The sequence below is a fragment of the Cygnus olor genome, chromosome 2, assembly GCF_009769625.2.
Source record: "Cygnus olor isolate bCygOlo1 chromosome 2, bCygOlo1.pri.v2, whole genome shotgun sequence".
In the NCBI taxonomy this organism is placed as follows: Eukaryota; Metazoa; Chordata; class Aves; order Anseriformes; family Anatidae; genus Cygnus; species Cygnus olor.
The window spans coordinates 4,903,874-4,917,831 of NC_049170.1; the positions used below are offsets into that span (position 1 = coordinate 4,903,874).

A 13,958-nucleotide genomic window follows, 5' to 3' on the forward strand; every position below is an offset into this window, starting at 1 on the left:
ACGTGCTGGAAGATGAACAATGGAGCAGATTAACTACTGCTGCTGGTTGTAGTTTCATCCAAACATCCATTCACTGACAAATTCCTGTAACTGGAATAAAACCTTCAGGGAAATTGTTAGAAAACTGAAACAAAGTAGGTTCAACCAAAATTAGAAAGCTGATGCCATTCACAGGATTTTAGCTTTATATTTTTATCACAAGGGAGGAAATTTAAACTCTAGGTCTTTTTTTTTTTTTCTTTTTTTTCCTGAGGGAGGCAAACATCCCAAATTGTGGAAAGATCCGCTTAGCCTGAAAAGACAAATGCCAAAATAAAAATTAAAAAATCTGTTTCCAGGGTTGTTTGTTATTTAAGTAGTACATCTCTTGTCAGTTTTTAACCATCTTCAGTATTTACATGAATAGTGTTTTTCTACTTCTTCCTCTCCATCAGGCAAAGAGAGGAGATGCTTCTTTCTCTGAAGCCAGCAACAGCCCACCATTTACTTCAAGGTCAAATTTTGGTCACATTGCTAAATACAGTGATTTATACACTGATTTAGGTGGGAGTGCTTATGCTTTTTCATTTCCAGGGTCAAGAACCTACCACTAATGCCCTCAGCATCCTAGGAAACAGACCCTAATACAATAAGTTTCATCGCATACTTGGGTCACTGCTCAAGATCTGCTTCATCAGGCTCTCTCAAACCTGAGAAGACAAGACCAGATTCCAGCTCTTTCAGTCTGCATCAGTTCTGCCCTCAGAAAGATAAGGATCTTAGCTTGCAAGGAGAGTATCTCAGAGTAAAATCTGCCCATATGGAAGAGGCTTCTTGTTTACTCACACTGACAACTGGTTCATTTCTGTATGAAAACCAAACCATTTGAGAAGGAAAGTAGCATAACCTGGCTCATTATGGCTGTGTAGTCTTCTAACAAAGTAATGTTTTGTAATGTGTTGCAACTGCTAGAAGATCATTGCCTGTGTCTTTTGTAGCTTTGTTACCTAAATTTTAAAGTATTATGATGATGGAAATAAGAGATCCTGTGGAAATTGAAGAAAAAGGGGGGAAAAGAACTTTTCTGCTGAGATTTGGAAGAAGCTGCGGACAAATCCCAAACTGAAATGAAACTAAGCATGTACTTCTGTGCCTGGGCCGCATGTTTGGCTTGTACATAGGCATCAGCCCTGGGGCTATTATATCATTTTAAAGTCGAGAAAAGTAATTACTGTTTCCTAAACTGATTAACTGTTCCTTAATGTCAGTGCTCAGAGAGTCATGCTGATTTAATCATGTTATCTCTTTACCTCCAGAGGAAGTATGCGCTCCATTACAAGATTGCTCTCATCATAAACTACCTGGGGCACTGTATATCAGTAGGGGCCCTTATAGTTGCCTTTATGCTTTTCTTGTGCTTGAGGTGAGTAATCTGTTTGCATGCTTCTAACTTGGTTGGGTGTGCGACACTTACTGGGTTACTCAAGCCCTCTAATAACACTGTCCAGATTGCGTATGGTCTTGGAAAATTATGGCTTTTATGCTCCCAAGCATGTACATGGTTTCATTGATTGATGCAGTGGATGAGTTGTAATGATGGCTTCCATGCTTAAGACTTAAAGCTTATTTATATTCAGGAAGAGAGCTATACATGATTTATTGATGCAGCAAAAAATTCAGTGAGCACAGAGTGCTTCATTAAGGGAAGATGGGATTTGAGAGTGTCAAGTTGCAAGTTTGGGGGAAAGTTTTCTAAGGCACTGCATAATAACACAAGGCATTTTGCATTTCCTGGTAGATAATGCCCAAATCTAGACCTGAGGAGATGAAATAAAATCTTTCCACTGTGTTTTGGGTTAATTTCAATTTTTCTTCCATTAAAGAACTTTGAATTTTGCTTAAATAGCAAGAGAAACATCTTTATGGGATCTTTATCTCCACCAGTGCTCATGAAACAAGGAATGTAAATCACTGAAACTACACAGAAGTGATTCTCTTCTCCTGGTTAATAGGGGTGGCCTGGTTAGAAGGTATTTCTCTATTATTTGTGTGGTTTTGTCTACAAATGTTCAACCTGAACTTTGTCCCAGCTACAGTAAGTGCTGTCGAATGGTTATCCTTGAGAAAAACTGTACATTAGTACCAAGGCAGAAATATGTAGAGGACCCTAACCAGGAGCACAAGATCACAGACAGAGACCTAAGTGAACACATTACTGCTTTCCTAGACTGAAGCATCCCTACAGAGGCTTGCACTAAGTCTTTCTCTTAAGCATCATTAACAAGAGGGTCTTTCTTGTTAATAACAGGAATCTTCTTTCACCCCAGTGTCTATAAGTGGAATGAGCCGTGCTCAGAAAAAAAAAAAAAGAAAAAAAAAAGCTTTAAACATTCAATGGGAACACTTCCGATGCATTGGTTTAAACTCCCATTTAAACCTTCTTACTGTGCATATAATGCTAATTCCCATAGTGCTTGAAGCCCTGAATTAATTTACACTGAATAAAGAATGCAAATTATTCATTGCAACTATATTCCCTGCTTTGATGCTGAATCTTTTATAAATGCTTAAGTAAATAACGCAGAAGCAATTAGATAATATGGGATAAATGTACGCAGCTTCTAACACAGAAGTGGCCTAGCTGATCTCTTTTAAATTGTTTTTCTGGTATTTAAACTTTGATTTTAAGGTTTACATTTTGCAGTCAACTTCGGCATGAAAAATGACTGCAGCAATTAAGTAGTTCCCTGTACGTGCTGTGAATTAAGATATTCCATCTTTTCAATTTCCCACTGCACCATGGAAAAAAAATATCTATTGCCCTGATATAACTGTCCAGCCAGTGTTAGCCAGCATGAGCTATCTCAGTCTCTGTAGAGACTGATTTGTTTTCGGAAGTTGTAACAATGCTCTGGTAAAGGCAGTCCGGACTGCATTACAGATTTCCCATGCGCATGCTCTAGGCCATGCATATCTGCATCACCCTTACCTCTGCAAAGTGACCCAGGAGCAAATCAGTTCTGCTAACCGAGTCTTGTTATTTGGGCTTTTATTTTTGTTTTAGTCGGAATGGAAGAAGGTATCTACTAATTGGGTGAAACAAGAGAATATAGATCATTCCTGGCTTAAAAAATGCAATAGAAGACCTTGAAGGCTAGGTCTGATAATTTCTTATCTTGGCCCGGAATGGAAACCTATAAATTCCTTATTCCTGCCTCACTCCACTCATCTACCTTTCTCCATGGTGCCTGCTGAGGGTGAAGATAAAGGACGCCTACAGGAAGGCTCTAGTTCTACAGCTGCATATTTTCAGGCTTCTAACCGATCACCTGCTTGATTTTTCCTTTGCTTTGCTTTTGGAGATGAGCCTCACTGTTACTGTTGCTTCCCCAGTCCAGGTAGTTGCTGCATTTCTGGGGAGTTTAGTCCTCAGTTCTGCTGAAGTGGGAAGGGGAAAGAACTGGATGTAGTCCCTGTTCTTCCAAACGTGTCCTGTAGTGTCTTCTTCCCAGTTCTGTCTTCAGTTCCTTATGCAAACCTCTGACCTCCATTCACAACCACAGCAGCAAAAATGCTCTACTGCCCTAAACCCTAAGGAATTTTACACCAAAAGCTATTTTGAGGGACAGAAAGCTCAGATGTAGCAGCAAGCAATGAAAAACTGCCATCTGTGTCCGTGTTGCCAGGAGCCCCAAAACAGCTGGGAAGGGAGGAGGACTCAGCCAGGGATTCCCTTCCACTGTGAAGACCTATTCCAGCCTTTTTTTTTCTCCACTTCTGTTACAGTCCTTCTTCCTGGGCTCTGCAAGAAAAAATAAGCTAGTAAACATTTCATTCAGCACTAAATAACAAAAAGTGAAGCCCAACTTAGGGGAGAGGACTTGACTTTCATTGGCATACTGACTGAATAAAAATGATTCATTGAAATAGCTTCTAAAGATCTAGGTCACAGATGGTTCCTCAGGGTCTAAACGTAGGTGCTCTTAAAAGTCTAACAACCATTCTGCCTTTACAAGGCAAAACAAAACCAGCAAGCACATAGGCAAGAAGAAATATGCTGAGAAGGAAAAATGAGGAATTTGTGCATAAAAGCAGGTATGCTGTAGAGATGTATTAATCTCCAACACAGGATGTGGAGAGATTTGCTTAGTGTACTTCACAGGGCATTGTTAAATGTTTCTGTATTGCTGTGAATCTCATAGGTTGCGTGTTCTCCTCATTAATAGTAAAAGTTTAATTCAACCCTCAGGTGCACACAGGCAATTCCTGCTGACACAGGGCTCACCATCCCACATCATCACATTCTCACACTGCTAAAGCAGAAATTTTCCATAGGATGAATTCTGCTAATGGTAATGCCAACCAAGCTTAAAGAGGAAGGAAAAATAAAAAATAAAAAAGTAGAAGGATTAAAACTCTTCTTTTTAGTACTATTTTCCTTGACTGTTGCTGACAATGCAGAAGCACAAATTGCTTTGTCCTGGCTTTTTCCTTGTTAGTGTACTGTTATATCAGCCTCTGAGGTGGAGTGTGACTCCTTATAAAGCTCCTGTTTCGTTTTCAAAGTGATGGCAATAGCCAGCAGTGACCTGACTGGATTTGACTCCAATAGTAGCTGTTTTACTTGTGCAGCAGTGACCAAAGCAGAAGTGCTGACTACAGGAAGACGTGTTTTTTTTCTGGGAAATGTCTAAGTTCCTGCTGTATTTTGAATCTGATAAAGAAGGATGGCACTAAAGGGAAGATGAAACGAAGATTAAAAATGGCAAGTCCTTCTGCACAGGTTGCAGGATGAAGGCAGCTTTGTAAAAATAAAACCCACGAGCATTGGCACAGCATCTTTTTTCTACTAGCATGGTGGTAATGAAAGTAAATTGAGGGTAGGAGGGGAACTCTGTTTTTTCTGTTCTCCCTAATTTACTCCTTATATTTCCACTTCAAAACATCTATTTTTTTTAATTCTATTTTTTTCCTGTGGGCCTGAGGCAATGTGCCCTTTCTTTTCAGGCATTATAGCAAGTTTACCAAAATCTCACATTTTTTTTCTTCTGAAAAACTGAAACATTTTTTTTTCCTTTCAACAACATATTCACTTTTCTTGTTTTCACTTTTCTTTTTTCTTCTAACCAGCTCCCAGGATTTAGGAGCGGAAGGTCTATTGTCCTTTATCTTCTCATGATCCAAGCTCCTTTGAACTGCTTTTTGATCTTCACTCTGGCATGCAGTTGGTGAGGCTGATGCTGCAGGCCTCTGTTAGTAACAATGAAAGAGACTGATTAAATGTTTTGCAGCAATCTGTCAGAACAAGAGCAGAGCATCCATACAAAGCAGATTTCATAGAGCAGAGTGATCCGACAGCTATCAGAGCCTGGATACTGAGGGTGTACCAGCTGGGGAGGTGATCTGCGCAATTCCTACTGAAAAGTCACGAGGTATCTGATGTGCTTAGAGCAGAGTAGGCTCCAGACCTAAGACAGAGTCCTCCTGCACCTACCTTTCTGTCATGGAGCAAGGGAAAGAAGAGCAAGTCCCAGGTCAGGGCATCAACTGAATGAATTAATGAATTCATGTTACTGCTCCATTTTGCCCTTCAGTTCCTGGCTTTCCACCTATCTGCCACTTAGAACAGCAAAGACTTAAATGATGCTTTGGGTACATGGCATTTTTTAAACTTTGTAGTAAATACTGGTAGTTGCAGAGCGTGTGTTCAGCGGATGGTAGTGCCTGTTGATTTGGCGGCAGCACTCTGTCCAGCCCTGTAACAGTCCGTGGTGAAGTTCTCAGAGCAAGGCAGGAATGAAAATGATGGAGCTCCGTAAATAAGCGCATACGTCTTCTCTGAGTACAAAACACGTAAATCGTCTGTACTTCCTGAAACCACCTGAAGTATCTTGTCTCAGGGACTCAGATAAAGGACAAAACCACATTTCCTACTGATTAGCCTTAGGCCAATGTCTTTGCTTCCCACTGCTCTTAATCACTCCCCCAGTATCTCATATCTGTATCACTTGTTTCTTAGACTCTTTGTACGGAGCCTACATAAACCACAAAGGAGAGCAGAGCCCTCATGAAGTTCTGTAATAAAACCAGTAATTAAAAGTGTGCCCAGAGAGCTATATCCTTAAGATGTGGGAGGTTTCATAATCTGTATCTGAAATAATAGTGTTATAGCCTAGCATTATGAAGGCTGGCAAAGGGTATGATTGATGCATATAAATACATCACTATTGGATAAAGATTAGAAAGAGCAGAGCTGCTTGCAAGTGGGGACAAGGCTAGTGCAAGAAGAAATGAGCATGAACACTCTATGGATACACTTGTGAGTAGATATTAGAGGATGATTTCCAACCCAGAGAGCAAAGAGGTTCAGGAGCAATGTGATGGAGGACAAAATGAACTTGGAGTTAATTAACTCTTAGCTTGGAGTTAACAGATTCAGAAATTTCTGAAGGACTTCAACTCAATGGCTAACTGGGGTTTGGAGGCTCAGGAAGCCCATCCTGAGTTTGAAATGTGCTTCTAGTGGTGTATTACAGTCATTGCCAAGATTTTAGCCAAGAGGCAGTGTCTTTGGAGCTGGACTCTGACTTCTTCAACTTCTGGTAATAGAACTGCTCTGTGCAAGGCTAGATCTATGTTGATTGACTAGCTAAAACTTGCTTGTGCTCTTTTCTCGTTTTAACGATGGTAGAATGTTTTGGGGAACAGTGGGGCAAAGCTTGCAACTTTTCCAAGGTTTCAGAGGAACAAAGAAAGCAAAGTTTGGTCTTTGCATTTTTTTCTTCTTCTGTTAGATGTGAATAATGCTCAAGTGTGCAATTTACTTCAAAAAAGAATATGCCCTGAGTCATTTCTGGGCAAGAGAATCAGAAATGTATTCAAGCCTGGATGTTTAGAGCTACTCAATAAAAAAGCACCTGCAGGTATTCAGGTATTAAATGGTTCGATTTCAGTTTTCACCCAGGGAATTGAACGTCTGTATCCCCCACAGACTTCACTGCAGTTCTTCAGCACCCAATCACCTTCTCTGCTGTCTAATCTAAAATCTGTGGCATCACATTATGCTGTCAAGTAAAAGCCAAGAGAGCTGGGAAATCCCAGATTTGCATCACCCCTACATGGGGCACATAGGCTCTTTTAGCATGTGGTCTGTGTCTGTGTGTTATGGAAGCAGCAGCCTCCTGGGGGAGGTGCCCAGGTTGAACCATGGAGAAACATTTCCACATGGGCAGCGACCACCATGAGGCTAACAAGTTTAGGGTAGACACAGGAATGAATATTTGGAAGGAGCAGGTTATGAAAGATTGTATGTGGTCTTTCCTGAATTCCTTGACAGACAATCCAAAGTCATGAAACATTCCACACCATGTTTTGAAGGCAGTGAGGCCAAGAAGATTGTGAACAGCAGCATCAGTGCCTTAAACTTTGCTCCTCTTGTTTTATCCACACCACTGTGCACTGTTATATTTCCGAAACAGCAGCTGTAAGCCAGATAAACCTCCATCAGCTCCCAATGTCTGGCTTCTGAAGTCCTAACAGGAATTTGTACAATCCAGCTGCAATGACCACTCTTCATAGAAAATGTTCAGCCCTCCACTGTCAGGACTGATAACTGATGAAAAACCAACCTGAAGGCAGGAGAAACAAGCCTTGGAAAAGGCTGGGTGGAGCAGAGATGGCTCCACAGTGGGTTTGTTACTGGTGTTTGTGCACATCCTAAGCACTGATGGAAGCTGCTGCTTCTCTTCACCTGAGCATTTCACCTCTGCCCTCAAAGAATGCTGTTACTCCCTTCGTGGCTTTCACTCTTCCCTTGCAACTGCCCCTTGTGTTTCATGTGGAAATACTTATATTCCTCTATGCGACTGCCACCAAGAAGCTCATTTTCCCTGCCAGGATCTCCAGCTGCTTTCCCTTTCTGTAAGCATTAGGAGTACCAGAATATATGCACTGCTTGAACATGAGCACACAGGGGACACCATGAGGACCTCAGGGGAGGCCTCCATGTGGATGAAAGCAAATAGCCCATGACAGACACACAGCCTGAGCAATAGCTTGCAGTTAGGTATTCTTCCCATTCCATGCCACTTGTGGATTGTCCATAGGCTTTGCCTGCCATAGAAAAGACTAAAGGGGAAAAATATATATTTTTAAGTAGTGTCCATAATTTTCCTTCCCAGTAGTCATGGGATGGACTCCAGCGAAGTCCTCTCAGAATCCTCCTGCCAGCTGTTTTCAGACAGACTTTGAGACAGCAGTCTTAATTGAACATCATTATTAATGGAATACTACATGAATTAATAGAAGGTTTCCAAGCTTCTTTAATAAAGTTATCATTTGCAATTATTTCTGTGCAGATGATTCTGCTAATTCAGCTAGCTTTCAGCCATGCTGGCACATTATGATGATTGCTAATGTTAATTATTTGTGTCATGCTTTGAATCAGAAAATAGTAGCTCTGCACATCCCAGAGGAAAAAAATACCACTGTATGGATAGAGCAAGAATTAAAAACACGAATCAACAGAAGGGCTACTTTGAGTTGCACCAGCGTTATTTTAGAAACCCTTTTATAAATATTCCTGAGTCAGTGAGACCCCCTGTACAGAAAGAGTTGATCAAGTTCCCTGCCTTTCCAGCTCTCAGCATTTCCCAAGTCAAAAGAATGGATTTTCTATTTCTCTGCCTTCTATACCCAACCGTGCAATTAAGGTCATTTGACTGAAATAATTAGCAGCGCGTGCTTTCTCTACAATCAGAAATTCTTTCTGCCCACCTCTGACACAGGCTGCAGCCAACTGCAGGAGAATTCTGGTTTATTTTCATCTAACGCTACTGTTAGATGAAACAGGCATGGGAGCCTGGTCCTGACAGCAAGCCGTTCAGGATGCCAGTGGTGTGATATCAAGGCAGAGAATGACGTTTGGGCTTGAAACATGGTCTGTTCTCAAATCAAATAAAGAGGTCATTATGTGTAATTTCCCACCATACACCTGGCTTTTGATTTACTAATTAGGAGGGCCAACGAGAAGTATGTTTGCTCTCACCATAATTGCCTCTTTGTGTCTGACCTCCCGCCGTAGAGCTGAAGCTGTGCTTTTACGGGGCTGAGTGTGCAGGGAGTGGGAGGCATGTGCCCCCAGATCATCCTACCTGGCTCTGGTTCCCAAATTCCTGCAAATATACAGCAAGTTACTTTGTAACTCAGTGCGAAAATGCGCTATCTCTTGCTACGCTATTTTGTCCAAGAGCTTTGCATCGTTCTCCTTGAGGCACACGGCTCCAATGGGATTGCTCTTGGCCAAGCCCTGCCTGGCAGACACAAGGACACCGCAGTCCGAAGCAGCAGGGACATGGCGATGCAGCAGAACTGCTGGGCAGCACAAGCTCTTGCCTCTTGCAGTTGTCTGAAGATCACTCAACGAGGGGCAAGGCGCTGGTTATTGAGAAATCACGGGGAGTCCTCTCATTCTTCCAGTATCTTCTGTCCGTCTAAGTCAGAAAGCACAAGTCCATCTTTTCTCTCATTTTCCAGTTCCTTCTGCCTGCTCACACTCAGCCTAACACCCACTGCCATTTGGGCTGTTCTAGCACTATGTGCTGCATTTTGGGGGTGTGTCAGGGCCGAAGTCTGCCTTCAGGCACCACCAGAAGTGAAATTGCTGCAAGAACTGTGCTGCTTCAGGAGCAGATGTTGGAGACACACCACCACCGCACCTCCCGTGGGACTAGCAGTGTCCTGCTGCCCACTTCCAGGCCCTTTCTAGCCCTGCTCTCTGCAGCTCCCAAGGGACAAGAGGGAATGTAGCTGTGAGGAAACGCCTCCTCATCCAGCCCTTGGCAGGGGACAGGCAAGCAGAGAAGAGCAACTGAGAGAGAGAAACTTTTTTTATTATTATTATTTTTTTGCCACGAATAACAGTTTATGGGCTCTTCATTCCATCATTACTGTAGTATAAGCAAAGAGCTGCTAATACCCTACCTTTCCTGTTTTCCATGCTGTTTCTCAAACTGTTTTTAACTGACCACCTCACCCTACGTGGCTCGTGGTCTGACTGAATATCGAAGATCTCACAGCTTTGTGTTTTGGCCTGAATCCTTAAGTCTGTTCTGGGCGAATTGCTGCAACCCCTTTCTTCTATCCTGGGACCCATGCACCAGGGAGGAGTTAGGATAAGAGGCCAGCCAAGGCTTCGACCAACACTTTTTGTCTGAAAATGATCTTTAATGGAAACCCATAGCCTCAGTCCGTGGTGTCTTCCTTGCGATGTGCCAGCGCCCAGGCTCTCTGGGATGGCACCTTGTGCTGCTGTTCTGGGCCGCTGGGCCTCACGTGCACAGCTCCATCTACAAGGGCTGTGGAACAAGCGGAAGTGGCAGAAACAATGTTACCTGCCATGAAGATGAAGATGAAACCCTCTGTCAGCCAATATTTTAAGCTAAGGGACTTTAAACGGCTCTGTAATTCGCAACTCATCCTAGCAATGCTGTAATTGTGTCTGAAGCAGTGGTTCCATGCCCAGTCCCCTCATGGCCCATTTCTCCCATCTCGTGTGACAATTTGCCCCCTCCCGACAAAGCAGCTCTCTGCTCTCTGTGCTTGCACTTTCCTGATGTTCTCAGTGTCATTATATGGCATTGAATAACCCCAAATTTCTTAGCCTTTGAGTTGTGAGGAGATGCATTCATGCCATTCGCTGTGAGCTCCTCCGACTCTAGCAAAGCTCAATTCCCTAACTTCTAATGGTGCCTAATGTGTTTCAAACCCCACCTCCCCCCATTTGCAATATGAGGATGTGAATTTCTTTTCAGTGCTGCCTATGAAGGCAGTTACTGCTGTTTCTGGAGCATAGACTTATTTTTTTATTCCACAAAGTGAAGGCAATAAATAACCATGGAGAAAGAAGCTGTGGAACCCAGTGTCACAGCAGACTGTGGTGACTTTCAGTTTTCAAATACAGGTCATTTTTATGAAATAGCAGGAGTGTTTCAATTTAATTTAAGGCTTGTAGATTTAAGCTAGCTTCTAACTACCAATGGTCAAGAAAATACCTGTGGAGGACAGATCACTCCTGTGAGTAAAATGAGTTTCTTCACCAGGCTCTGAGATGAGTGAGTATGAAAAGGCCATCTTTGTCCTTCCACCAAACAGATGCACGGCAGGTCTCCTATTACTTAGTAATTTTCTTACCCAGTTTGGGGTACATCCTTTGTTCACTGTTCACCTCAGACTTAGATAGGAGTCTGGGGTGAAATGTTGGCTATACAGACAAAATTTTATGCACAGGGTGAGCTCTCAGGACCCTCACCTCAGTCAGCATCCCTCCAGATGCTTTATCCATACTAAATAACCATGCTAACATTCACCAGCAGTGCCTGCAAACGAGAGAAACTTTCTCAGGTGGCTGGCAGGAGCTCTTTTCCTCCTTATGTCAATTGGCTTATCTATAGTTCTCCACTGCTGTGCCCCACAGCCTGCACACACTGCATTAACCCTGCTGTTTCTTCCTGCCCAGCAGGAATCTGACACAGTTCTCTCTCATGCTTTACCCACCCTTGGCTATGAAATGTATTAGTGCTACTGTGATTTCTGTGCTAGTAGTAGTTAGGAGACAGAAACAAGCAGAAACCATGTTCTCTGGGCTCCATCCAAACAAACAAACAAACCAAAAAAAAATAAAAATAAAAAATAAAACCATTCTGTGCCTGGGTTAACCTCACGACCTGAACCATTGAGAAACACTGCAGCACTTTCAGACATGGCTGAAAGTGCTTTAAATGGCTTTAACATAAAAGAGAGTCTAGATTAGATATGAGGAAGAAATCCTTCACTGTTAGGGCGGTGAGGCCCTGTGCCAGGCTGCCCAGAGGCGCTGTGGCTGCCCCATCCCTGGCAGTGCCCAAGGCCAGGCTGGATGGGGCTGGGGGCAGCCTGGGCTGGGGGCAGGGGTCCCTGCCCGTGGCAGAGGGTGGCACTTGGTGGGCTTTGGGGTCCCTTCCAACCCAAACCGTTCTCTCATTCTATGATTCTGTGTCTTGGCCTGAGTGTGCTGTCATACACTCAAATCCTGTCTGCATTTACACTGGCAAAGTAGCCCAGACATCACAAAAGCAATTCCTGCCCATGGTCTGTTGGTGTTGCTTCGCTAAGGCAGCAAAGTGGTGGGGAATGTGACTGGAGAGGGCCTGCAGCTGGAAAAGCAAAATCCTTTCTCTAGAGGCTTTTCCACCTTGCTCCATTAGCCTCATAGACAAGAACCTTTTAAGCAGGTCAAAGCATCTGCTTAGCATCTATGCCACACACAGAGTGTGGGAAGGGGAATGAGCCTATGATACAGGGCTGCTGATACCCAAAATATGTCGTTTGGTAAAGGTGGTGGGATATGTGAGCAAACTGCCCATGTTTTATGTCCAAAGCATTATTTGGCAAGACTTTAAGCCTCACGTTGGTAGATTCTAGCTGTTGACAGCATTTAATCTTTACTTAACTTTACACCAGGAGCACATCTTCCCTCAGTACATCTTTTTTTTTTTTTTTTTTGAAAACAAGGACTTTTGATCTTCATAATTGCCTGTAGAGTCTGGGAGTTCCCAAAGCAGACCAGACACTCTTGCTCTCAGTGCTGAACAGACTTCACTAAAAGTTGGCCTCTGTCCTAAGCATCTTGCAGCCCAAACAAAAGCCAATGGGTAGGTGCAGAGAGATGGACAAGGAAGACGAAACAATGTGAACCAGGAGGTAGGAAGGAGAACAAAGATCATGAGCCCAGTAGATGCTGAGGTTCTAAGGCACAGACCAGAAGGTGATTTTGGTGAGCAGGATCCTACTAGCGGGAAAAGCTCTTTTTAGGGACTCAAAGAAAAGGTCTAAAACTTTTAGTTTGATCCAGTTTTCTTCTGTGGCTGGTCCAATGCTGTGCTGTATGCTTTGTGGGAATCAGGTTTCCTCCAGCCAGATTTAGTTCTAGCACATGGGATGATTAAACTACATCTAACCAGAGGCATTCAGCGAGTATAATTTTTTTTTCAACTTATTTATCTTCTCCTTTTCAAGAAACACATTCAGGTGACAAAGTGTGCTAGATCTGTTTTGCTGTTAGAGCTCCCAAAAGCAATTAATTTCATGTGAGCAGCTCCATGGTTTGACCTGAATTTCCTCAGTCTGTAGTCCCTTACCTTCCTCTCCCCCCAGAAGCAATGTTTCAAACTCCTTCCTTAATCTGCTCATCCTTAACCTGATGGAAGTGAATAAAACATATAGGTGAATGGCAGCTGCAGGACATTTGTGTGCAAAATGATCAACAGAGAACAGACCTTATTACCATCTTTCAAAGTGGGTTCCTGGGGTTCAACATGAAAGGCAGCAGATGTTGGTTGCCCAGTTTCTTTGAAAGCCTAACCATGAACCTCGACCTTTTGTTAGAAGTGAAATTTTCAAAGAAGTGAGATGTTTCTGTCATATCCCCTGGTAGTGCAGGTTATATTGAGAACAACACTTTTTGGTTTTGTAGCCTATATAAAAGGGAATGGATGTCAGCAGCTGGAGATTTGTTTTCTGAATCGACTCCAGTCATGAGTCATTGAGGCTCCAAAACGATTTTATACCTGGAGCCTGAGTTGTTAAACTCAGAAACTGTTTTGACATTGACTTAGTAGGGTTATACCTCTGAGCATCGTTCTGTAAGTTGCAGCATCTCACATGTGGGAGGTTTTCCACTTGCGATTTGTGGGTTGCTGAGAAATCTTGGAGAGAATTGTGAGGCTGAAGAACACAACAGAACAGCTTCTGGCCCTCAGGCTGACTAATCAGGTCCTGGGAAACATGCAGTGAGGGTTTTGTGACAGCAAAATGGTGTTTGTTGGTAGGAAGGCTGGCTTGTTTGTCATGCAAAAGACCTGAGGCAGTAGCAAAGTTGGTTACTGGATTGTGAGTTCTTTTTTAAGGAATTTTTGCTGTCACTGGGGTGAAGAATTACCAGT

The 13,958-nt window shown here is 42.9% G+C and overlaps 1 protein-coding gene across 3 annotated transcripts in view; it reads left to right on the forward strand.

Annotated features, from left to right (window-relative positions):
* Positions 1-13,958, forward strand: part of CRHR2 (corticotropin releasing hormone receptor 2) — a 158,196-nt gene that overhangs the window by 93,610 nt on the left and 50,628 nt on the right. For all 3 annotated transcript variants that reach the window (XM_040548705.1, XM_040548707.1, XM_040548706.1), the window contains one exon: positions 1,296-1,402. In XM_040548705.1, the coding sequence (XP_040404639.1) occupies positions 1,296-1,402 (107 nt within the window). The remainder of the gene's footprint in view (positions 1-1,295; positions 1,403-13,958) is intronic.